Source organism: Seriola aureovittata, chromosome 7 (genome assembly GCF_021018895.1).
Source record: "Seriola aureovittata isolate HTS-2021-v1 ecotype China chromosome 7, ASM2101889v1, whole genome shotgun sequence".
In the NCBI taxonomy this organism is placed as follows: Eukaryota; Metazoa; Chordata; class Actinopteri; order Carangiformes; family Carangidae; genus Seriola; species Seriola aureovittata.
The window spans coordinates 13,228,975-13,255,042 of NC_079370.1; the positions used below are offsets into that span (position 1 = coordinate 13,228,975).

Sequence of the window (26,068 nt, forward strand, 5' to 3'; positions counted from 1 at the left end):
AACAAAAACAGACTGTCATTTGAACAAATTACTCACATGAATACTTTTCTAGCTTCTCTGACCTGGCAAAAAGCTAAGATTTGAATTTGAGCAACATTTCTGTCAGACTAAGGGGAACCATCCCCATTGATGGTTTCAGCTTATGTCTCCATATTTCCAGTTTAACTGATAAATTGAGAAATCAATGGTCTGTGAGATTCTGGTTTCCCAGAAGTGTATCACCATAAACTGTTACAGTTCCTTCATGATGACTTGATTCACTGAGGGAATTTAAAGTTGTTGCTGCGTCACCATACAAGATTCATAAAAGTTGTATTATGTTGTACAGGTGCTCTACATCGGCTCCCTGTGCATTCAGCATGCTCCCATAATGGCACATAACTAGATGTCAGCAGCTTCATTGTCACTTAATAAATCACATTATTGTAAAAACAGTTATTCTGTCGGTCTAGTTTATGATGGGAGCTACGGTATAAGTTTTAAGCTGTGAGCCAAGCAGTCAAGCTGTGGACCTGTTCAGAATCTGTATTTGATAAACCGACATAAAAAGGTATTTCAAGTCATATGTTCTAACAGCGGGTCGTAATTAATGCACAAAGAACTTTTTTTGGTCAATGAATACATACTACTACCCCCATCTCCAGCAGCTACAGTAAACTGACACAATCAATCACATTTTCACACTAAAGAAGGCTAAGCTACCGAAAATCTACAGTAAGGCAAAACTGAAGGCACGCAATTAATGGTTACTTTCATCATCAATTTCTTGATCAAATAATTTAGTCTAAAACATCAAAAAATATTAAGGTCCTCACAATTCAAGTTCATTTTACTTTGATTTCACCAGAATGATTACTTTATAAATGCTGTTTTCTAAGTAATCCTGGGTACATAACTTATGTATGAGCCCAAGGAAGAGTCCTCAAAAGGCTTTTGTCCCAGTGACTTTCAAAAACCCAAATATATTCAATTTACAATAATATAAAACAGAGACAAGCTATAAATCTTCACATTTGAGAAGCTGAAACTAAAAAGTGGAATTGGCAAATACTGCAACTTCAACAATTTATTGATTACAAAAATTGTGGAAAAATTTAATATATGATGCAATGCAAAATAGAACAATACTGCTTTGCCTTTGCGTGTCTGAGGATTTAGCCTTCAGGGTTGAAATAACCATCGCACCAACAAAACAGCACGATGAAGCAACTGAGAGAATATAAACTCACTGACATTTGAATTGTGATCTGGTCTGTGGGTAAATATTTAAGTTATCACATCATAGGCTCTAGAGAGAGCTGGAGCCAATTAAGAATAGGGAGCACTCTATTAAAACCCAGCTTTTAGCACTCAAGTGTTTTGTCTTATCTCTGATGTGCTGCGAGTGTCTGGATTAACAGCAACCAGCCTAAACTGCAGCACTCAATTAGAACCAACTCCTACTTTGATGTGACATTTTAATGTTAGCTGAGACTTTAGTGGCTGATAATTAATAACATAATTAAAAGAAGTGTGGCTGCTTTTTTATTATTTGTAGCACACTCACAGCACCATCCATCAATATCAGAGCAGTTACTGCAGACTTAACTGTTGTAATAAAGCATTTTCTTCTTTGTTCCCAGATCATCGCTCCCAGCCAACTACCTCAGTTAAGAAAACACACACACAATATAGACTCTGCAGGGTGTGTGTAGTGATGGAGATTAAGGGTCTAAACACAGATGGCTTTCATATGTCGAGCTACAAAGAGACAGGGGCGGAGCCTGGGTTGCTAAGGGAGATGGTACCTCAGACACAGACTGCTGGCTCATGAATATAAAGCAGTGAGGGGTAACACGCTTTTCATTCCCGCTCTCTCTCTGCATGTGTGAATGAACTGGTCCAGGTTTAGCAACACGAAGCTGGCTTGAGGCCACAGGGAGACCCCCTTTTAAAAAAAAAAAAAAAAAAAAAAAAAAAGAAAATCCTCCCCTTGGCACCTAGTGCAAACAACCCCCACCCTACAGCCTGCCACTACTCCACATCAACACACCAGTCTCCTCACCCTTCAACTCCCCACCCCTAATAACTGAGGACACTTATCCGCAGACTCTCCTCATCTTGTCCCTGCAGGTCAGGTCGTCACACAAGAGCTGAAGACTATAGCATTGAAAACGCAGACCAGCTACAGATATCACAGGCTTGGACATTTGGGAATGTTTTACAGAAATGCCAACAGTCCAAAAATAAGATATTCAACTTAAAATTATATACAACAGTGAAAAACCACAGATCTTCACATTTGAAGAGCTGTATTTTGGTCAGCCTATCACTTTGGTCTGACTTGAAATGTCTCAACAACTACTGCACAGATTAAGATGAAATTTTGTACAGACATTCATGGTCCCTGGAGAATGAATCCTAATGATTTTGGTTATCATCTGACTCTTGCTCTTGAGCCACCAGAAAGCAACTATTCAATGTCATTTGGTGCACACATTCATAACAGTATGAATTGTAATAACTGTCGATTAAAGGCACAAAAATAATAAAAAAAATAAAAATAAAAAAAAGGCAGAGAATCATCAGTTTAGAAAGACAGGAAACATGGGGATAGAGAAGGGTATGAGACAACAAAAGGTCCCCAGACCTGGAGCTGAACCGTGGACGCTGTGTTAAGTGGTGTGCAGCACTATTTCTTTGACCCTGTTCAGACCTGGTATTGACACACGTCTCCGGCGATGCGATCACAAGTAGTCAGCTCTAGATTCGTCAGTTCACAACTGGCTTTAAAACGCATCTCCACATGCGTCTCGAAAGACCACTTGTGATCGGATCTCACTTCCGCGCTTCCTATGCAAATACACAGGTATGCGTTGTTTTTAGCCTATCGACAGATGGGTCCGTTGTCAATGTGTTTGTGTGTGTGAGAGTGAGAAAGTGAAAGAGAGAGAGAGGGAGAGAGAGCAAGCGGGGCACCGAGGGTAACGCACTGTGCACAGGTCTTATGATAATAATTATAAAATATAATTGTCTCAATCTTCACTGAAAGCAAATAGAGGCCCTGGTATTAACATTCATCTTGGGTGCTCTGATCACAAGTGGTCAATCGAGGCGCATGTGGAGACAGCCATGTGTGAACTGACGAACAATAGCTGACCACTTTAGATCAGTTCACTGAAGACACATGTTAATACCAGGTGCGAACAGGGCCAGAGAGCGTGAGTGAGGTGTAGCCGCAGGGGCCCCGAGGTGCAGGTGGGGTTGGAAAGGTGTCCCAAAAAAAAAAAAAAAAAAAAAAAAGAAAAAAAAAAAAAAAGAAAAAGAAAAAAGCAAAACATATGGTGTTTTCTGCATATGCAAGCTAGCATCACATGACCTCCCTACAAGTCTTGTACACACACACACACACACACACACACACACTTACAGTCAGAGTGCAAGATTTATCAGCTCCTGGGAACATCACGTTCTCAGCCTGTGAACTTCAATTTTGGCGCTCTATATTCCTCACTACTGTAGCCTACTTGTACACAAGCCTATTTACAAAACACAACAAGACACTTTCAGACCAGTTCAGCTGCATAAGGTGACAGGAGCCGCTTGCTAAGGATGCACTTAGCTAATGTCCTGTATAACTTTTTTGGCTTGCGGGAGGAAGGGCAGATGGATTTACCATATGGCTGACAGGAGCCATGCCGACTCTCTAGCTCAACAACCCCATCTGACCATGCTTTCCTTTTTTCATAACAGCCAGAATTAGTGGTGCATGATGCTGCATTCAAAGCTGTGATAGAGTGACAAAGAGATATGTGGCTGTTTCAGGGTATAGCAAGAACATGACCGAGCATACAACTGTTTAAAGAGTAACTGTGTGTGTGTGTGTGTGTGTGTGCTGATACACAGGATACATGGAGATCACTTAGGTTGTTGCAGCAGACATCTGCGCGTCTGTCTGACAAAAATGAGAGGACGACCTGCAGACCAAGCAGACTGTCAAAAGAGACAAAGAGATATATAGACTGCGAGTGAAATAGAGAAGAAGACACACAGAGAATCCCAGAGATGCAGAGGGGAAGAGACAGTCAATGTGGACCATTGCCCGCAGGGAGCAGACATCCAGAGCTCGGTGGTGACAAACTGACAGCCACCGCTGGGCTCGAGGGCAGAGCTGTCCCCAGCATTATCATGCAGACAGGATTCCCTCGCCTAACAAGCCAAAACCTACACTGCCAATGGAGGAACGTGCCAAAAACACATCGCTTATACCAAAGAATGGACAATTGTATTTTACATGATTCATCCAAGAAGCAAAGATCTTTGTGCCCAGTTGAGATCTGGTATTTTACCATTCAATGTTGAAACTGGGCATTTTGTCAATCTGAGAAACAAGCAAATTTATTTCACGTGCAGCGATGAAGTATTTAGATCCTTTACTTGAGTCCAAGCAGTAATCCTGCAGTGTAAAAATAGCTAAAAATAAAAGTCCTGCATTCAAAATAAATTGCCTCCTCTGAGGGTTACATTATTATATATCACATTATTGTATTTTTTATTCCTGATGTATTAATATGGAAGTAGCATTTTAATGTTGTAGCTGATTGAGGTGGAGCTCATTTTAACTGATTTATATTCTGTTGGGTATAAATCAGTTACAATTTACTCCATAAGTATGAAGAAGCTTAAAAAATAATTAAGTATAAGTACCTCTAAACTTTTTTTTTTTTTTCTAAACCAGTTCCAATGTGCCATCTCAGTGACAAAGTGTTCTATTGTCATTTTTATTGGGAATTGTACAGTATTTATTGCTAAGATGGCATGACACACATATAAAAATGAAACTAGTAGAGAATCTTTTTTAATTTTTATATGCATTTTACATCAGTGTCCGTGTGAATGACCAAAAAACCCACGATACTGTATGAGAAAAGTGCTGCAGCAATATTTTGAGTTAAGATCTCTCTCCTCTCCTCTCTCTCCCTCCCATCCCTTGAATAATTCAGTCTCTCCAGAAAACATTGGAGAGGAATGAAGGAGGCAGAGGAGAGACGAAGAAGAGGCTAGAAAAGAAAGAGGGAGGGAGTAAAGTGAACGACAGGAGAGAGGCGTGATGCTCATTCCTTCTGTCTTCTATCTTATTTTCTACATATTTCACATTCAGAATACTCCATTGCTTTCATTAACTTTTCATTAAATTTCCGCTCCTTTTCATAACAGTGTAACTGATGTAGCAACTGCCATTACAAACAATTAGTTCCTCTTGTTTTACAGCTTATCTGAAAAAGATGCGATTACAAGCAATCTAATTACATAATTTTTCTAACGATTGTAGGTTTTTTGCTGTTTTGCTCAACTCCTCCTCCCTTTGTATCTGCTTCCCTCTGTTCTCCCTTTTCATCTGGTAACATCTTTTCAGCACCTTCATTTGCTGTTTACATCTGTCCGTCCTCTTTACCCCCCCCCCCCAATAATGTTGGCACTAAAACATATTATACATATCATATGGGAACGAATGTTAAGTAGTTCTGTGTGCCAGGCCGCCACTACCAACACCCATGAGCGCACATACACACTTCCACATAAGACAAACACACACGGACACAAACACAAGTCCCTGACCTCTCTTATCTCGTCCCTTACTGATTAACACCAGACACACACTTCTTCTGGACATTTTAATTAGAGCGGAAAGGAAGTCACGGACACGGACACACACTATCAGCGGCTGTTCTCTCATGCTCAAAGCATCTTTAGACAATCTCAGATCTGTCCTTTCCTTCCAACCATGATGCCTATAATTGTTATTATCTAATGGGCTGTAGGCTTTTCTCCTGTCTCCTTTGTAACCCGGCAAATCTCTGTCCTGAGATAGGTCCGCCACACTCAGGGTTCATGAAGAAATTCACGGTGAGTGGTGTGATCTGTAACTGATGCTGGTTTTGTCTTAAGCTCCTCTCAGGGCAACACATGACCCATGTATGAATCCTGTAATACCAGGAAAACTATTCTCATGTATCATCTGCTGACAGTCCTGTAGCAAAGCTAATCACAACCAGGTGAACTTGTATCCCTTCATCTTCTGCCTGGAGGTACAGCACAAAAGATTGTGGAGTAGCTCAGCTAGTTTGGAGTAACAGAACTGTGATTTGGTAAAACAAAAACAAAAAAATCAAGTGTGCGTGTGTGTGTGTATGTGTATATATCCACAAATGTGTGTTTAGGTGGAAAATAAATATGCCAGTCATCATAGAGGGGCTGGGTGCAATAATAATTTAAATGTAGGACGGTGAACATTTTCAGACAGCTTCATTCATAATGTTGCACTCAGTAAAAATGAGAAGTGACAGAAACAGTTGCGTAAAGAATGGAAAAAAAGACAGACTCCTTTCTCACCTCCACAGACTTGGCCGATCACTGCATAGCATGGGTGTAAATGTCAGATTGATGGTTTTGGAAAGTAACAAAAATTACTGGATGCTGCTCAACCAAATCCGAGGGGGTTTCTGAAGATATTCGACAATCACAATTCAGCTATTCTAATGGAGTGTAAGTGCACCTTTGTCATTTAAGACAAAGGCCATATACACAGAACACGCCTCCCACTGACCTGAGGCAGTTATAACACCTGAACATCACAGGCTGTGGTTTAGAGTGCGTAAAAAAATTTACTTGATCAAACCTACGTTACTGAAAAAGCATCGACAAATCAACGATAATTATATTTAGTCTGGAAAAAAAAAAATGTAACCAAATACATTAATTACAATAATTTCTGTTGGTGATTTATCTGAAGATTATTTTCTTGATTAATTGTTCCGTCTTCATAATGTCAGAATAAAAAGAATAAAATCCATTTCAAATATTACAAGTGATGAATTCAACAAGCTTGTTTTTTCAGTGGAAAGTCCAATCTGCAAAGATATTCAGTTATTATCCAATATATCAAAGAAAAGCGTCAAACATTGGGACACTGGGACTGACTTGATAAATGGCTGTAAAATAAAAAAAATAAAAAAAAAAAATCGATAAACTAATCAACTCACCATTGCAGATTTACATTTATGTAATTGTGTGTTAAAAACTGTTAAGGAACACATGGAATATGTTGGGTGGTGTTGATGAAGTGGTTTTTGAGCTCATCTGATGGTGGTATGTAGATACGTCAGTCATAAAAAAAAGGTTGGAGACCACTGCTGTAACAGATTGTCTGACCACTGACAGTTCACCCGGGCTAAGAGGCAGTTGGACATATAAAGATGGAGGGAGGACAAATTGAAAAATCCCCTTGAGAGGAGCCATCACCAGCTCCTACAAGGTACATACATTTTCTTGTAGATTTGCAGAGTACTTACATTGCCGCTGCCCTGTCCTCCAGGTTCAATCATGTAGGTGTGATTTCCATCGAAAAACATCCCACTAAAGGAGAGAGAGGAGAGGGAGAGATGGCATGAGAGCACATATGAACACCAGTTTCTGCTGCTTTATTCATCACTAACTGAAACAATGCATCTGAATTTAACTCCTCCTCAGCTATCAGTGTGATAGATAAGCCATTTCAGTGCTTGCCCAGGGGATTTATTGTATTATAGGAGCATGTGCAGAATAATAGCTAAAGGACTCTTTCAAGGTGCCGTTTTTGACAAAATCCTCTGCTGTCCTCACTGCTGTGTTAGGCATATGTGCAGTTTGGGAGGGGTGGAAGATAATGTGAAACAAAAGGTCATCCAATCATTTCAGAGATTCCCCCCACACAGCATAACTTAAAGGTCACCTAAGGATTTTATCTCTGGAGCAGAGTTTGGACTGCTTGACAACAAGTTGCAGTGACTCAGACGTTCTTGATAGGGGTGCAGTTTGCAAAAAATAAAATAAAATAAAACAGTGACAACCATTTATTAAAAAAAAAAAAAAAAATTCCAAGGGAACATCCATCTCATATGACCATAAAAACTTTCAATACATTGATGACATAGTAGTAAGGGAGAGAGGCCATGAGAGACACACACACGTCATTTCAGCAAGCAATCATTTTAAAAAGTCAGAGATCAATTTCTCATTTAACAGTTGTTTCAAGGTCTTCTTGTCTCCGCCCGCTGGCCTGTGCGCATGTGTACATGACCGGACATCATCCGTTAATTAACTTTATCTAAAGCTTTTAGGAGATTGGTCGGGTCAAACTGTGAAGAAGGAGGGTAAACACTGCAGGTACTCACAATCTGTCTTTTCTCTTCCAACTCTCTCTAAGCTGTTTTCTGTCTCTTTCTGGCCTTCAACATCCAGAATTCACCTTTAAAACACTCTTTGTCCTGGTCTAACAATGCACTTACAGCAGATTACACACGGAGAGAAATGGTGCCTTTTGTTGTGTCAATGTGGAGCTGCATGTTATATGCCACACTGCAGTTCACAAAAGAAACATCTCAATTTTAACTGTTAAAAATGAAGGTTCAATCAATTCTATATATTTCTTGTCAACAAAATAATGTACAATTCTACTATTTTCTAAACTTAAAACCTATTTTCTTAATCATCTTCTTACTATGAGCAATGGGCTCATATGATGATCAGGCCACTGTCAGTCAAACAACAAAGTATCAAATGACAATGTGACAGTGGTCACTAATAGGGATGAAATTCATAATTTCATAGAAAAATTCATAAAAAATAAAATTCACAAAAAGATTTGAAAACCCTCTGTAAATGGATGGATTATGTTGGTCTAACTGCTGGATGTCTGAATGAGAAACTGTTTGCTAAAAGTTTGACATATCAACTTAATACATGATGATATATCAGTGTTGTGTTCACATCTTGTTTCTGCTGCCCTCAAAACCAATTATTGCAGGTTTAAGATTCAAAACGTTTTGGAGGTTTAAAGCCACAGTACACAATTTTGCACTAGTGGTAATATCCAAAGGGTCAAGAAGCCCACTGATGTTGTGAATTAAAAGTAGATTTTAACCAGAGTCTAATTTTTAGCCCATCATTTGAATTTATGCATTTCTGGGAAATAAGGAAAAGTATTTCATCTGATCATTTCTTCATCAATCTAAGCATTTCCATTTTAGTCAAATCTGCAGAACCTGAATGCTGCTTTAAACAGGAACCTGAGTCAATAGCAAGCTGTCTATGTCCCATTTGATGGATGTAGCCGAGAGCACTATCCCTCCATATACAGCTATTACAGGAGTATTGCATTGCATTGTTAAGCGCGCATGTGTGCGCGTAAGAGAGAGTGAGAGAGAGGGAGAACGAGAGAGAGTGAGAGAGAGGGAGAACGAGAGAGAGAGAGAGAGAGAGAGAGAGAGAGAGAGAGAGAGAGAGAGAGAGAGAGAGAGAGAGAGAGAGAGAGAGAGAGAGAGAGAGAGAGAGAGAGAGAGAGAGAGAGAATGTGTATTATGATAAACAACTGACTCAGCATAAGGGAAATAGTCTCTCCCTAATGTCTAACCCCTCGACACCACTATGCACTCCCTTAACTCCCTCCCTCTCCTTGTCTCTCACCCATGCGCACGCACACAGCATATTATGGGTGTGTCCTTAATGTCATCTTGTATAAAGAAAATCTGCAAAACCTGAGATATTGATTGAATTTGTGTCAAATAAACACTGATACTACAACCACAAATACCATTGTCACAAATAACACTAATCATAACAGCACCTTCATAACATACTGCACTAACATGTGGACTAATTAACATATCAAAGTTAAACCAGACTAGAAATAAAATAAAGGCTGCAGAAAACACATTGTAATCTGTTGTGTCCTATATACGAGATCGTAAAGCTTGTGCAACACATTTACATGGTTTGGGTTTCATGAATTTATGACATACATTTCATTATTTTGTGCATGCCATTACATGATTTGCTGTGCTCACAAATTTCCAATATGCTGCTACAATCACATAAAATATGCAAACATTTAAAGCCGTTTCTTGCCATAATTAGCTGAAGTTACATGTCTGCTCTCATTATTTGGCTTATTTAGCCGGACATGTTGAGGCAAGATATGTCGGAACAAGCTTTAATTAGGCATAATGGAACGATTAAATGATTAAAGACGTATTCAGAAGCAACTCAAGGAGATAATTGGATAAAACAGTGTATACTATCAACAATGTGACAATATGAATACTCTACTGTTACAGCAAAAGACTTAAAAGCTTAGATCTCGCCATCATCACACCTCAAACCTTAACTCTACAAAGCCATTCACTTGTATTCCTTCAATCGTTTCACTTTTCATTGAAAAATCCACCACACACCTACCTCTCTATTTTCAGTATAAAATGCACAATCACCACAACTAAACATGAATTACCACACAGACCTCCAGGTCCTAAAACTAACAAGCACAATGACTTACACCATGAATACAAGAATTATTGTTAATGAATGAATAAACCAGTCAGCAGTGGACCCTTTCTCTTACTTGTTTGCTAATAGTGCAAGCAGTATTGCTTTCTTTCCTTTTTGCATCTACTTTAAGAGACATAAATAATTCATGAAAAAAAACAGCAAGTGCAAAATAGTGTTTTAAAAACGGTCAGAAGTTGTACCAGAGCAGAGTGTGTGTGTGTTTTGTTTTTCTTATGTTCAAAGTATTGGGAAAACAGTTTCCTTTCAGGAAATGTGTGTAAGCAACTGTGAAAAACTAATACATGCATGTGTTTTATATCTAATTATTCATAGGTGCCTTTTTTATGCAAGTGGTATATTGTCCACATGCAGTGACATTCACTACCACATAATACATTTTTGCCCTGCAGGATGGCCACTCTCTTGCATCTATTTTCTTCATACACACACACTAACTAATAACACACAGACACTAACTCATAACACACACACACACACACACACACACACACACACACACACACACACACACACACAGAGTGTATATCCATCCTGCCAGCAGGCCTCGTTTCTGACCCGTCTGACGGGACGAGCACTGCTTTAGAGCGGAAAAGCTAAAAATAACACCAGGAGGAGAGGAGATATTTGAGCAGCACCTGTCTATGTGAATGATAATCTTTCTACTGAAAAATGCAGATAGACAGAAGAGCTGGGCAAAAACTAATTACATTGACCCGATGGATAAATGGTAGCAAGGCCCAGGACATGGACACAGGGCATGAGCAATGCTGGCTGGGAAACACACAAGCAAAGTCACAACACATAGTATTTGTACTTACTGTAATCCATGACAAGTTGAAAGAGCCACAAAGGAGTGAGGGATGTCTCTGACCTTCCCCTGGTAGTAGCAGTGCTCTCCTCCCTGTGAGCAAAACACACACAGATTAAGATCATACACATGGCTGCCTCTTCAAGTGTCTCGTACTGTCAAACACTAAGGGAAATATTCCATTTGTAATCATTTCCATATTCCATTAGGAAATTAGTCAATCACTCAGAATTCATTTGCTAACACACACACACATACACACACACACACACACACACGATCTGGTGTAGATATGTACATGCAGTTTGAGTGGTATTCTGCACACTGAGCTTAACCCATTCACATCCTACCATCTGTGTGTTAACTGCTCCATGACTTCTTTCATTTTCCCACAATAGAAAGCCATAGCATCAGCCACACGTGAAATTATTTCCATCTCTATCACCACTGGCCGTCAACCACTCATTCTCTCCGTCTTCCCTCTCTATCTGTCTGTGTGCACTGTGCCTCTTCCTCTCTCTGCAAGCATAAACACACATTTATTTTCTATAGACGCGTATGATGTCTAAGTGTCTAAGTGCTCTGCAGGTCATCTCTTCCTGGTCCATTTCTCGCTGCCTAACAGCCATTAGGCAGGAAGCTGGTCTCCCTGAGGAAACACAGCTTTTATCAGAGGATCAATTTCTGCTCTACAGTCTGCTGCTGTGCACAGCAACGCTGCTACGTCCACTTCTACCTTCAGTGCTCTCTGTGGACTTCATCCATGCCTGTCTTATTGGTTTGTGTGAGGATGCATGTTTGTATTTGTTGTTATTAAACTACATGGCCAAAAACCTGATTTATGGGCATTATAATGCTACTTTAAAAGCCTCTTGCCTGGGAAGGCTTTCCACAGGACTCGGAGGCTGGCCGCTGGAATTTTCTCCATTTCAGTCACAACAGTATTAGTGAGGTTGAATGTTGGTGTTGGGTGATAAGTCCTGGTATTCAGTCTCTGTTACAATTCAGCCCAAAGGTGTTGGATGGGTTTCAGGTCAGGGTTCTGTTCCCAGTCAAGTTCTACCACTTTAAAGTGGGAAAATTATTTCTTTATCTGCATGACTTTGTACATGGGGATATGTCATGCTGAAAAGAGCCCTTCAAAAAACTTAGCTTAGCATGTGAAAATCCACAAAACAAATAAAATCCTTCCAGCAACAACATTAAAACATTATATCTGATTAATAAATTACAATATATGAAATGTCTTTCTGGACTCAGAAGTTTTTTTTTTTTTTAGGGGTTAAACAAACGTGAGACAAACATGTTAAGTATGTGGATTTTGTTACTTTTGGACAGAACCAAGTTATCCGTTTTGTCCTGCCCAAACCATGAATAAAACCCCAAAATAAAACATTATTTGGAAAGGAGTGACCACATAGTGTATGGCTATACTTCAGTGTTAGGAATAAAAGGGATGGCCATTTTGCTGGTGCTTATTTCCTTAAAGAGCTATTTCAGGCTTATGAGAATTACACATTGTTCTCTGAACATCTAACTGTACTAATGCAGTCAAAAGAGGACTTCACAAGTGCATTACAATACATATATGTAAGATGAGGGGCTAAAACTTTTAACTGTACCTGTGTGAGTGTGAGAGTGAGTGTGAGTGAGTGAGTCATCTGCATACAAATGAATCATTGAATTATAAGAGTAAAACTGCATCAGCAGATGTTGAGATTGCTTTGTTGTGGTTCTCAGGTTGCTCACCCTCAGTCCCAATTATGTCCCTCGTAGCTATCATTTCTTTTTTTTTAGTATATTTTTTGGGGTTTTTAATGCCTTTATTTGATAGTATAGTAGAGAGAGACAGGAAATGGGGAGGCAGAGAGAGGGAATGACATGCAGCGAAGGGCCATCCGATGCGGGATTCGAACCGGGGCCAACTGCAGCGAGGACTGTAGACTCTACACATGGGGCGCCTGCTTAGACCACTACGCTACACGACGCCCCTAGTTATCATTTCTAAATCTGATTGTTACAGGACATAGGAAACAAGCTGTAAGATAGAGGTATGACATCCTAATCCTCCCTCTTCTCTCTGTTTCCACAATATCACATCCAAGACGGCCAGAACTAAAAAAAAAAAAAGAAAAAAAAAAAAGACTAAAGCACAGTGAACAGCAGTGTTTTATTGGCAAAAGACTGAATATACAGACAGAGACATGATATAATGCAACAAATGAAGTTGCACAAGTTAGGTACATAAACCTAAAAGGGAGCTACAGGTGAAGAGAGACGCTGGGTAAAGAGCGGTAGAGCGAGAGTGAAATGAGATTCAGAGGGTGAGGGAGAGAGAGAAGCTATTTATAAGTTGTACTGTGCTCTACTATCCCAGCATCTCTCCTCCTGCTGTCACCCTGAACCTTCTGCTCCACTTCTCTGCAAAGCAAGAAAGCACCCAAGACCCAGCACTATGGGTACATCCTCAGAGAGTGTGTGTGTGTGTGTGTGTGTGTGTGTGTGTGTGTGTGTGTGTGTGTGTGTGTGTGTGTGTGTTGCTAATTTGGTCTGATCTGTGATCTCCTTGGACCCACATAAGAGTAATTAATCATCTAATCTGGACAAAACAAAGCAAATGAAAAGGTTGAGGTCAGACACTAGGTAAACAAGTAGGCTGCTCTGCCCTCTGTGAAAGTCTATGAAAGTTTCAGCACCACAATGAGTCTGAGTAGGACCAAGGAAATCACACAAAAGTTACACTTCAACTTTAAACACTATACCATTTATAAAGACAAAAAAGTGTGGAGTGGTGTGAAGTTCATCTATACATGTACAGTGTTTATGCCATGCTTGATGCACCACTTCAACTTATTCAGACTATCCCTAATGTATTACATAGAGGATAATATAAATCAAGATATATACTATGAGACTTTATAAATTTGTCAACCATTTGAGATTTTTTTTCCATAGCACTGTAGTGTGAGAGGTACTGTGCTTTTCCTTTTAAACATCCCTGGGTGTATCACGTCACTGTGGGCAATGCTACATAACTGCAAGGCAGCAAGATGGGAGTTTCCACATTAAGGCCAATAGACTCACGAAACGAATTGTTATCACAATTGTCAGATATTATTTATTCAGTATGGGAAGTTTTAAAAGGTATACTTCGTTCTTACAGATTGACTCACTTGTTTATCATGTTTTATACCCATTTGTATTAACTTAACTGTTATGCTAACCCAGCACATTTACACAGATGTTTTAAAAAATGTCAGTGCTGATCAATGTGCACTGTACCCTGCAAATAAACAATTTAAAAAAACTTCAGTACAATGAAATGTATATGTTGATTTCTCATTACTTCAATTTGTATATTCTGGGTTATCTTAGCAATAAAAACATTTCTACAACAGTGACTCAAATTCTGCATTATAGACAGCTGTAGCATCATGTTAGCTTCAGCTGAATGGTGCAGTTTGTAGGCTGAATGAGGATTTGCCCTGCATACCATGCAACAAACCCAAACTCTGCAAAGCAAGCTAGATCTGCTACCACATTTATGTGCATGTATTACCTCTACCACCTATGTACTACATGAGCAGTGAGAAGTCTGCAGTAGACCTATCAGGGCAGCAGCTGTGTTATGATGGCTGACATTTCGACCTCTCCAGTTAGCAGAGTTACAAACAGGGGCTTGTCTCATATTAACCTTCCTGAACAGTAGCCATTAATAAAAGAGGCAAAGTGGAGTTATTCTCTCTACTATTTAAAAAAGGAAACCATGCCAGTAGAAGTAGCAGACGGAGTACATTCTGGATATTCATCTACGGGGTGAATTAATTCACAGAAAGATTGCTTTTTAATAAGTTCCATAATTACAAATGACCATATCATACAATATGTGGTGTAATAATTTGGATCATTCTCTGTAAAGCATCTAATATCTGACTAATCTGCTGCTTAGCTGCGTAAATCCTGACCATTATAATAATCCCCCCACTTATGTGATGTAACATGACGCCTCTGTGGGTGTCCTGTAACTGAAGTCCAGATTTTAGAGGATTATAACAGCAATCTTAATCTCATGTTAGTTGAAGGTCTACGCCCAATCCACAGTTCCACTTCCACTGAAATCTATGAAGACTGGGTGGGCTGTGATTACTGTATGCAAACTAACTCACTGATTAACCAATGAAAGGCTCGGGGAGGGAGAAGAACCTGCAGGGTCTACAGGAAATTCCAACTGAACAACACAGTTGAGAATAAATCTTCAGTGGAGATGATTCAGCCCGTCTCCTATTTTTGGACTCGGGTAAACACACATGGTGTATATGCTATGAGACATCTGTGTCTCTAGTCCTGGCAAACTGAATCCTGTCACATTATACACCTGGTGTATATTCGTGATCTTTATCTGGATATGCTTTCTTGATAATAAAATGGGTTCCTGATTTCTTAATTCTACCTGCATTGTGATTGAACATCACTAAGGCAATTAGGCAGGCAGTGGTAGAGGATTTGGGATCAAACATGGCGCAACATTTCTTAACCATGCAATAGCTGATTTTTTTTGTCCACTTGAGGGCATCTCTGCAAGCGATAAACATGACATTCACATATTATCTCCTTATGAACTTTGAGGCGATCGCGTTAGCAAACAGTTACCCATTTATATATATCCAGCAGACACAGAGCAACATTGGCGTTCATTTGGAGGAGGTTGTGTTTTTAGCTCTCTGGTCTCCACTAACCATATGTGGCTTTCTGGCAGCTAAATATTCTACTATGCTCACAAGTTAGTCACCAACTGTGTCTGTTGGTTTATCAGAGCCTTTTCACTGAAAACATCTGCCAACTGTGGTTGAAAAAAATGTTGATGAGTGTAACAATCACGAAATGCTCCGTAGAGCTGAGGGCAACTGCAGTCCAGTGATGACTTTCTGAGGATTCTTTACAACAAATAACATCTTTTATATTACACAGAGTCATTTGAGCCATTGTTTATATAAAAATATCTATTTCATCCACTGTAAGAATGTGATCAAACTCTGCAGATTGCATTAAGACCTTGCCGATCACAATTCAAACCTATTTCCAGGCATTTGAACGCCATGTGTGCTGCGTGCATTTACAACCTTGCGAGAACTTAATGTCAAAACCCAGCCTCCATAAAAACACTGTAGCTTGGATTTAAATTGCAAATAACCCAGTGTTTAAAGTGCGAGTGAACATAAGGAGAGAGGATTTGCAGAAACTTACATTGGTGACAACAGCCTTCCCTTTTTCTGACAAATGCCTCTCCACGTAGCCCGAAGACAGCAGATCACTGGGAACAGAGAGGAAAGAAGAAAGAGAATTAAAGTTAGAAAATTTGTGTTTTTCATTCAAGTGTCACTCAGTTATTCAAGTATGCTTGTATTTTATAGGATAATTGTATTCTGTCTTGACAGCACAGAGAGCTTCAGAGCATCAGCTTGGCTAATTATGACCAGCGTACAGGGACAAGGCTATTTCCTGCACACAAACACAATTATACAAATCTAGCCTTCTAGCAAATGTCTGGTGGGTGTGTGTGTGTGTGTGTGTGTGTATGTCTATCAGAGCATTCAAGGACAAGTGAAGGTCAGTAAGGAGTAAAAGAAGCAACAAAGGCAAAATAGGAAGGACATAAATTGAGAGTAAGGAAGTGAGTATAAGAGTGGTATAAATAAGAGGAAATCAGTCTGCGTGTGCTTTCTCAGCAGAGCTGAACCCAAGAATCCCAACGGAGGTGCGCACTGTAGGGCCAATCTGAGACAGATGTATGAGCTACCGTTCTCTCACACACAAATGCGGCACATGAATGGGGATTTGTCCCTTGTTCAGCCCATTTCCAAATATAATACAGTTCAAAGTTTTAGCCTCTTATCTCACAAAAAAGGTGAACATTGACACACAGGCAGGCACACGCATTAACTTATACATAAAGAAGTGTAGGAGTATGTTTTTATGTCTTTAAATATACAGAACATTCAGGAGTGCAAGAGCCAACAGTAATCTGAGGCTTGGGCATACAAACAAACAAACACATGCACACGCACAGAGCAAATGCCAAGAACAAATAAAGCCAACCTTGCACCAGAAGAGAGCAGTATAAAAGTCAGACAATACAATCAGCATGACAAGATTGTCCCCAAGAGTCCAAACTGAGTAGATTTGCTGAATCAGGGGCCATGAAACACTTAAAATCACTAGCATTGCCGTTGTGTTCATCAGTCAGAGTAGCCTACAGGAATTCACAGAAAAATGTGCAACCGAAACTGTTTCTGAGGCTTGATATCACTTGTAAGGTGATGGTGGTACTGGTTTCCAGGTAATGTGAACACTGTGGGTGTGCAGTGGGGCACAATGAGACACCAGATGTAGAAGTATAATTCCACCATTACAGATTTACTTGCAGTCTTTCGAGGTTATTTGTACAGGTTACAGGTAAATGTACGAGCATTGTTACTGGTTTTATCTCTAAACTAGGCCTGCATGATATGAGGAAATTTTGCTATGTGCTATGGCACTGTTCAACATTTCGATGACGATATTACTTGCGATAAATAAACAGATACTGACGTGTGCCTACGCTGAGTGGAGCTGAAAGAAAAACACAGACAAAGGTCACTATCGGTCATCTCCTCCATCCTCCCTCTGCTGCAGGTACGGCTGCTAAGAGCTGCATGAGCTAAGAGCTACATCCACAGCCTGCTATCTCAGGCTGTGGATGTAATTTTATAAAAGTTTGTTTCGAATAAAGCTGCAGTCTACACACACAAAGTTTTCTTTTTAGCTTGTTCTTAACAGTTCACTATTAGCTTGACGTTCGCGCGCTGCGCTCGTGTAAAACGAATCGCGGTGAAAGTTGAAAATGTAGCTTTTCTACATATTTAAATGTTGAACAGGTGGTGTGATGAAGGCCTTGAAAACCCTGCGTGCATGGCGTGCGTAAACAAAATAACTGTTTCTAATTCATCGCGTTTCAGTCGGTCTTTTGCAATGCGTTAATTGCACATGTTCATATCAAGATGAAAATAGGATTAATCGGTCAGCACTACTCTAAACAGAAAATATAAATCATGAATTAATCCATTAAAAGTATATAAATCAAAAGAATCATGATATAAAGCGACTTCTAACATAACTAATAATAGTATACTGCAAGATTTAAACAACGAAAGAACTCACATTACACTCAGTCAAACACTTGCGGCCAGGAGAGCCCGGGCTTCTACTGCAGGTAGACAAAGGAGTTTGCACCTGAAGTCAATCCTTCTAATTAGCTCTCATTCCTCCTCTAGCCCCTCCCCCTTCCTGCTCCTCCTGAGGCAGCTCCTGCTCTTCACAACGAAAGGCCCAATGCCAATGTCCCCCCAAAACCCTGAACCCTCACAGACATAACATCACCTGGTGAGTGATTGAGTGCTAGAGGCTGCAAGGGCTCAAAATGTTGTAAAGAGGAATGGGACAGCACTTACATCACGTTACCTTGATGATGCCAAAACATTTGGATTCAATTGTGGGATTGGGACTTTTGATTGTACATTTGATTCCCTCCCTTCGCTCCCTTTTTGTAAACAAAAATATATATACATATCCAAATCCAATTTGGATATTTGGAATTCATCATGTCATCATAGGACAAATAACTACACAGTTCAGGCTCTGGATCACCGGTGCGCATTGGGTTTATACTGTCATATACTGTCTTTGCTCTTGTAATGGTAACATTAGGGTTCGTTCCTTTCATGCTTGTTTGTTAACCGTTTTTCTATCTTATTATTTCTTGCGTTTTATGGCCATTGTTTGCCGTCGTTTATGCTTCCGGGCGTTCCCCTGACAACCATGGTAACCCTATGTTTAATGTCACAACGCTATGAACTTTGGGTAATTCCCTCAGCTCAGGGCTCAAAATGTCTGCTAGAGAGCCCTGATGCCCTCGATGGTTTGACAGTGGGACAGCCCTAAGCTCTCACAAACTTACCGGGAACACGCCTCCAAGTCTGTGAATCTGTGAGGGTGTACATTGGGATTGGGCCAAACAGTATGCAGCATCTGAACAGATCGCTCGCCACACTGAAGAGAGCCATTAGTCAACTCCAACTTCCTGTCAACACCCAGGCATCGACAACATTCAAGTAGGTGGGATGAATTTTCACCTTGTTGACTCAAACAAACAAACCAGCCTCTTTTTCAGTGTCACATTAACAGATTCGGGGGCAGTGGAGGAAAGAAAATGTGGGTGAAAGTATGAGGGAAGGGACAATGTAAATAGAAAGGTTACACACTTCACTTCTATCTCTAATAATATCTTATTACTTCCCTACCTTATTTCTAAAAAGGTCAAACTAAACTTAACTAAAACTGCATTTGTTGGACATGACTTGCAGATGCAGATGAATACACATTAGGTAAGAGTCCTGCAATTAAACCAACCTTCATGACGGTTAAACTATTCCCCTCCAGTTAAAACTGTTTCAGAGAGGTATTGAATCCACACTAGGGTCATTTTGGAGGATGTTGTTAATGTCCTCATATATACACCAAAATGTGTATAGTAAACCACAATGTGTTGTTTTTACACTTCAGTTTTCATACAGATGAAAATGAACCAGATATAGCATGACAACTAGTGAGAGAAATAGAGGAGATGACAAGCTGAGTTTGTTCATCGTTGGACTGAGTCGGGTTAGCTGCCTTGGTCTTTATGCTAAGCTAAGATAACCAGATTTTGGTGACAGCCTCATATTTGCCCATGAGTATGGTCAATCCCGTCATCTATGTCAGCAAGAAAGCAAATTAGGGTATTTGACATACCCAAACCACTGATTTAAGTGCTATTATGTGTGTGTTATTTTCACTACTTCCTACATACATGTATAATTTTGACATTGCTGCTTAAAGACCTGTGTTCAATTTATAAGTCTATTTTGTGATTTACCAGAGCTAGGTATTAATAGCTTTATTTCTATATCCACCATTTCAAAAACTGATACCTTTGACAAAACGACCGACTGCAGTGTTGAAAGCAAAGAAAAATCAGATACTGTAATGAGTCATAATAAGACAAGTGACAAGAAATTATTTTGATTTCAGATACATCATGGGGTTGTTTTTCCCCAACTATAAACTGATCTTTCTTTCAGGAAGCAAAAGTTTTCCAAAGATGATATAACGTATATAATTCAAGTAAAACCCCTGACATCAACGCACACCTACACACACACACAGGAGGAAAGAGGCTGCTTTCTAAGATGACTAATGGGCAGTTTGCTATGGCAATAAAAAACATGCAAGAAAAGTGGAGAGAGATAGAGCAGTAAAATGGAAAGAGGGAGAGAATGGCCGTCAAGGGGGGAATAATGAGGAAGAAGAAAGGAAAGAGCAGTGAAAGTTAAAGACAGGCAGGAACAAGGTGTGAATACAAAGCTCAGGGCCCTAACAGATATCACATCATGCACAGCAATGGAGCTCTCTCCCGAAAACCCCCTGTGAAGTCTAAACAGGCAACCCCCATTCGCCACACTTCACACCCTCTAACCTCAGATCGCACATCTCACACATCACCTTAGACTTACAACAGCACCGTGCAAATGAAACACTCCACGAGTCTCGAGACAGATGTAACATTTTATCAACATTTTGCATCAAAAGAATCGGCATCAAAATATTCACGCTCCTGTGATGAAGACGTTGATTGTGTGACGATTCCCTGGGTCACAGGCGTGCACTGTTAGCCTTTGTTCTGCTGGGATGTGTGTTTAAGATTCAGTGCTTGTGATCTTTATCCGGCGCCACGCTGAGCTCAGGCGGGGGGGAGCAAGCGAAGAGCATACTGAGGCAGCAAGGCAGACACATGGGCTTCTAATGGAGGGATGCTGATAACAGATTTCAGCTTTAATTGTTACGGGATTTAAATAATTTATGTGACAGACAAAGACGCAAACTCAGCCTCGACCTCAACCCCCACTCTGACACACACACACACACACACACACACACACTGTAGAAAGACCTCCCTACCAGCACATATTGTACACCCTCTCTTCCTGTTAACATGCGTACACGTGTATGAATGTAAGCAACCTCTTTGTAGCTTCACTGTGATATACAAACAATCAAAAAAGACAAACATACAGGCTTATACTCATGCACTGTTTGTATGCGATTTATCTCTCCGTGGACATAAACACTGCAACTACAAACTAAATGATGATCAGTGGAAGGCAGTTTGTAAAGTGAAGAAAATAGAGATGAAGGAGAAGATGAAATTATGCAAAACACTCAAGACCTAATGGAACAGATTTGTGGTCGCACAAATGGTCTATCTCTTGTCAGACATATTTCTATGGCATCTGGCACCTCTGTGCAGACCAGATGTGTGGCTGAAACACAGACGAAGCAATTTTCGGACTCATTCTGTCTCTGTCTCTCATTCTCTCCGCTCGTTGCACTTTTAAATACTCTGCTTATCCTACACTGCACTGACGTTCTCTAGGCCCCGTCGCTGTGGCAACATCTGTTTGAGAGCTAGCGTCCAGCTGTCAATCAACCCTGGAGGATATTTCAGAGGTGGATGCACAGACGCTCCACTTTCAGCTTGCAACATTTCATAGACAGACCAAGGCATTTACATAGCAATCACATCTCGCGTTCTCTGCACTTAAATGTCAGCCAACCCACACACACGTGCACACACACAAGGAATCCGAAGAGCACCGATGCTGCTTTAGCTGGGAAAATGTTCCACTAGAAAAGCCTTATTGAACTTTTTAAGTGGATCTTCAGGAGGTAAAAACTGACTGAAACCAGTGAGTGCACTGAGTCCATCTGGCTGTCACACACATCAAACTTCATCCTTCCTTTAAAGCATTTTGTTGTGAGTTGCTCTGGGCAAAGACATCTGCTGTGACAACCCAGTTCGATTTCCTGAGGTGAATCATGCACACATACATACACACACACACACACACACACACACACACACACACACACACACACACACACACACACACACACACACACACACACATAAACTAAGTTTCCGTGTGGTCTAAAATTCCTCTCACGATCTGTGTCGCCAAGCACTGGGATGAAAAAGAGCACGAAAACACTACAACAACTCTTGGCAGAACTAATGTTTGCATGTGTGTAAGTGTGTGTGTGCCTGTTGGGATAGCAGGCTTTTCATTGCTTTCACGCAGTCTTTTCAAATACTCCCCTTAATACACTCAACATCCCAAAACACACAAACAAAAGGAGAAGCTCATAAAAATGAAACTTCAAAATGAATGAGATGCATCCATACATTCAGACACATCTGCGCACAGGTGCTGCAGTCATCAAACGGACTTCTGCTCCATATATGGATTTGCCATTTAACTCGGTAATAAAAGGGCACCGCCACACAACAGACTGAACATGTGCTGTGTCAGGGGTCCGTAATGAGGATGGGGGAGTGCTGAGGGAAGGGAAGAGCCAAAGAGAGGATCAAGGATAAGTGCACCAGAGAAAAGCACAAGGGGGACGCAGCAAGATGGAAAGGTGGATAAGAAAAATAAAAATGTGAAAAAGGGTTGAAGAAGAAAAGAGAGGAGGGGTTGAGGAGGTTTCTCTTTGGGAAAGGCTGCAGCTGCTCTCACCTGCCCACCACCCCCTCTCTAGCCTCACCCTCCTTCCCACTGAGGCCTCATTAAAGGTCTCCAGGCTATAATTCATTCACTCTCCAATCACTTATCAGGCATGCAATTCCACCAGCATGCTCACTGGGATCCCTGCTCTTATTGCACAGGGAATACTGATGCTCACAAACAAGAAATACTGATGCTAATAGAAGGAAAACAGAAAGCTCATACTCTCTACAGTCTTGGGTCCATTATGCAGTTAGGTATATAGCACGCTACATACAGGCCAAACAGAGCTGACTCCTGAATTATGCAGTGGATGGGGATGTTGTTGGCACTAAGGAGAACATGCAGATCTGTATCAGTGACAACCTGTGGACAGTTAGTAAACTCCACACCGTGTAAACAGGTTAATAGAGATAGGCTTTTGGAGCCCCATACACTTGGGACCCAGCAGTCATGGCCGTCCCCTTTTCATGTTCAGCTGATAATATTATTCTAATTTTCATGCCCTTACTTTTATCCTTACTATGTGTGTTTGTTCCCCACCTATCCACGGACTCCATCAGATTTTGTGCGGTGTAAAATTTAGTTAAATAGTTAATCTCTTGTCAGTAAACCATATTTTCAACTGATTTTTATTCAGCATGACAGAGGAAAAGGAGTAATCTATGAGAGACAATAGTCTTTACAGAGGCATTAGTATCTTTTCCCTGCTGAGAGAACAACAGCCTTCCTCCTGTCCCAGTCTTCAGCGAGAGCCGGCTCCTGGATCTCTTTTTGTCTCCACTAATCCTCCATACTGAGTGAGACGGCTCGATAGAGAGGGGGAGAGGGGGTGAATACAGGGGGAAATAAAGGAATATAAGGACATGGGCAGAAAGAGAAAGAATGATAGAGCAGAGAAGGGGAGGTAAATCAGTGCTTGATAAAGTGCAAAGTCTACAAACACAAACACAAACACCAACACATAATATACTATATTGTATTATAATTTAATCAAATTAGTAATACAATATTACTAATCTAATCTAATAGTGTTCGAAGCAAAAGCTACCCATAATCCAAAGCAAGAGAGGTCTCGGAGCTCCAGAGGAACTGTAGTGTGAACAGAAAGAGGACTTCATCAGAGCTGAAGTGGACCATAGAGAGAACCGAGTCCTCTTTCAAATGAACTCACAATGCAAAAACGCAACGCACAAGAACTGAGTTTCTTCTCTGTTGGTCCACTTTAACAGGAATGAGTTTGGTTGGTTTTTAAAAAGGACTATATGTGAAAAGACCCTAATATTCTACCACTTCAACTCTTTCTCTGAGTCATCATTTTACAATTAAATATAGCCAAAATCACAGCGCAGCCGTTGTCTTTAACTTATATGAGCCTATTCTTTAATCTCAGCACCGTTCATATGTTCACAAAAATGCCAACAGAAGCTCTCTGGGACCTTCATGTGTGTGGGTGACACATCTACTAACACATCCTCACACATAACATCCATTTACATCTTGTTACTGTTAACATCTGCTCTGCTATTTGTTCTTCTAAATGAACTCTGCTCACCTCCATAAAATGAACCTGTGTGCACATCCCTGACACACACCACAAACTCTGCAAAACACACCCCGACACTCACAAACATGCGCTCACTGTCTTACGTACTAGAGAATACTGTACTGAATATACAGAGTCCTGTCTGTGACTCTGAGCCACTTAGCAAACAGTATCTGTAATACTCAGTGTGTGAGCAGTGCATTAGCTCACAGACACACGTACACACAATCACACAGACACAGACATAATTTCGAATGTAATAGCGAAAGCTATAAAGCTATGAGCTTAAGTGTGTGTGTGTGTGTGTGTGTGTGTGTGTGTGTGTGTGTGTGTGTGTGTGTGTGTGTGTGTGATCAGACAACACACAGATCAGAGAGAGAAGCCATGCCTGAGGCAAGAGAAGAAGAAGAAGAAGAAGAAGAAGAAGAAGAAGAAGAAGCATAAGAAGAAGAAGAAGAAAAAGTAGAAGAAGAAGAAGAAGAAGAACATAAGAGATGGAGATGTGGAGAGGAGAGGACTTTTTTCTTTTTAGGGTACTCTTTTCAAGTATACCTCCTTCAAGACAACACACACTAACACACACACTCCACTCTTATCTCTCCCTTCCTCCTACACTTACTCACCCACCCAGCGGACTCAAGGGTGCATGAAGGACATCCACATCTCTCCTTCTGTCCTCTTCATCCTTAACTATTTTTCTCTTTCTTTCTCTCTTTCCCTCCCTCTTTCTCTCACACACACGCACGTACTCTTCGCTCTGTGTTTTTCTCATTAAGTCCGCAGTAAATCAGATCACGCCTCTGTGCAATAAATTACAGACCTGGGAGCAGAGGAGGAGAGACAGAGAAGGAGGTAGAAAAGGAGGAGGAGAGTGGAGTTGGGATGTAGCAATGTCAGGATGCTGGGAGCGAGACACGGGTGGATGATAAATGAACTTGGAATGGGACGTGAGGGAGAGCTAAATCCTATACATGTGGATACGTGAGGCTGAATGCACATGTACATACAAGCGTCACACGCATAAATACAGGCACACACGTGCGTGCACGGCACTGGGACACACATCAATAACAGCATCAGCAGCTTTCACGGTCCAAAGCAGCCAGACACCTACACACATTTTAGGCATCAAATGGCAAAGTCCACTCAAAGTCAGACAAAGTCATGAAGTCAACATGAGCATGACATCAGCTGACTGGCATTTTGATGCACTTATTCGTTTTTCAAGTGAACAAGAGATTCATTTACTGATTCATTCATTAGCCAGGAGAGGCTGGAGCAAATCCCAGCTGACATCGGTGTTTACATTGCTGTGAGGCGACAGTGCACTGGCCCACTGTGCCGCCCCATGAGCAAGATATTTTGGAAGTCTAGAGTTCCAGAAATCCCATTCATTTTTTCACAAAGACATCGTTAGATGACTGGTATTTAAAGCAGTTCAAAGCTTGGATGAGCCAGAATGTCTCCCAGCTGAATCATCGATACAAACAATGAGCAAGAAACAGTGTCAGAAAATATCTGGTTTTCCAATAATAAAAAAAAGAAAAAGCTAAGCTGTGTACATAAAATCATAAAGAGAGAAGTGACCTACAACTCCTAGGGAGACTTTTGGTTAGAAACGTCCAATCACAAAGCTGAGGATTCTGTTATTTACAACACAAACAGCAAGGAAACAGAATAATGAACTGTTTGCATTCATTTCATTTCACT

The 26,068-nt window shown here is 40.6% G+C and overlaps 1 protein-coding gene across 1 annotated transcript in view; it reads right to left on the reverse strand.

The window, feature by feature from the left end:
- Window positions 1–26,068, reverse strand: part of adam22 (ADAM metallopeptidase domain 22) — a 63,748-nt gene that overhangs the window by 27,035 nt on the left and 10,645 nt on the right. Inside the window, exons 4-6 of the mRNA XM_056381051.1 lie at window positions 16,418–16,484; window positions 11,184–11,266; window positions 7,332–7,395 (exon numbers count right to left, since the gene is read on the reverse strand). Coding sequence (XP_056237026.1) covers window positions 7,332–7,395; window positions 11,184–11,266; window positions 16,418–16,484 — 214 coding nt within the window. The remainder of the gene's footprint in view (window positions 1–7,331; window positions 7,396–11,183; window positions 11,267–16,417; window positions 16,485–26,068) is intronic.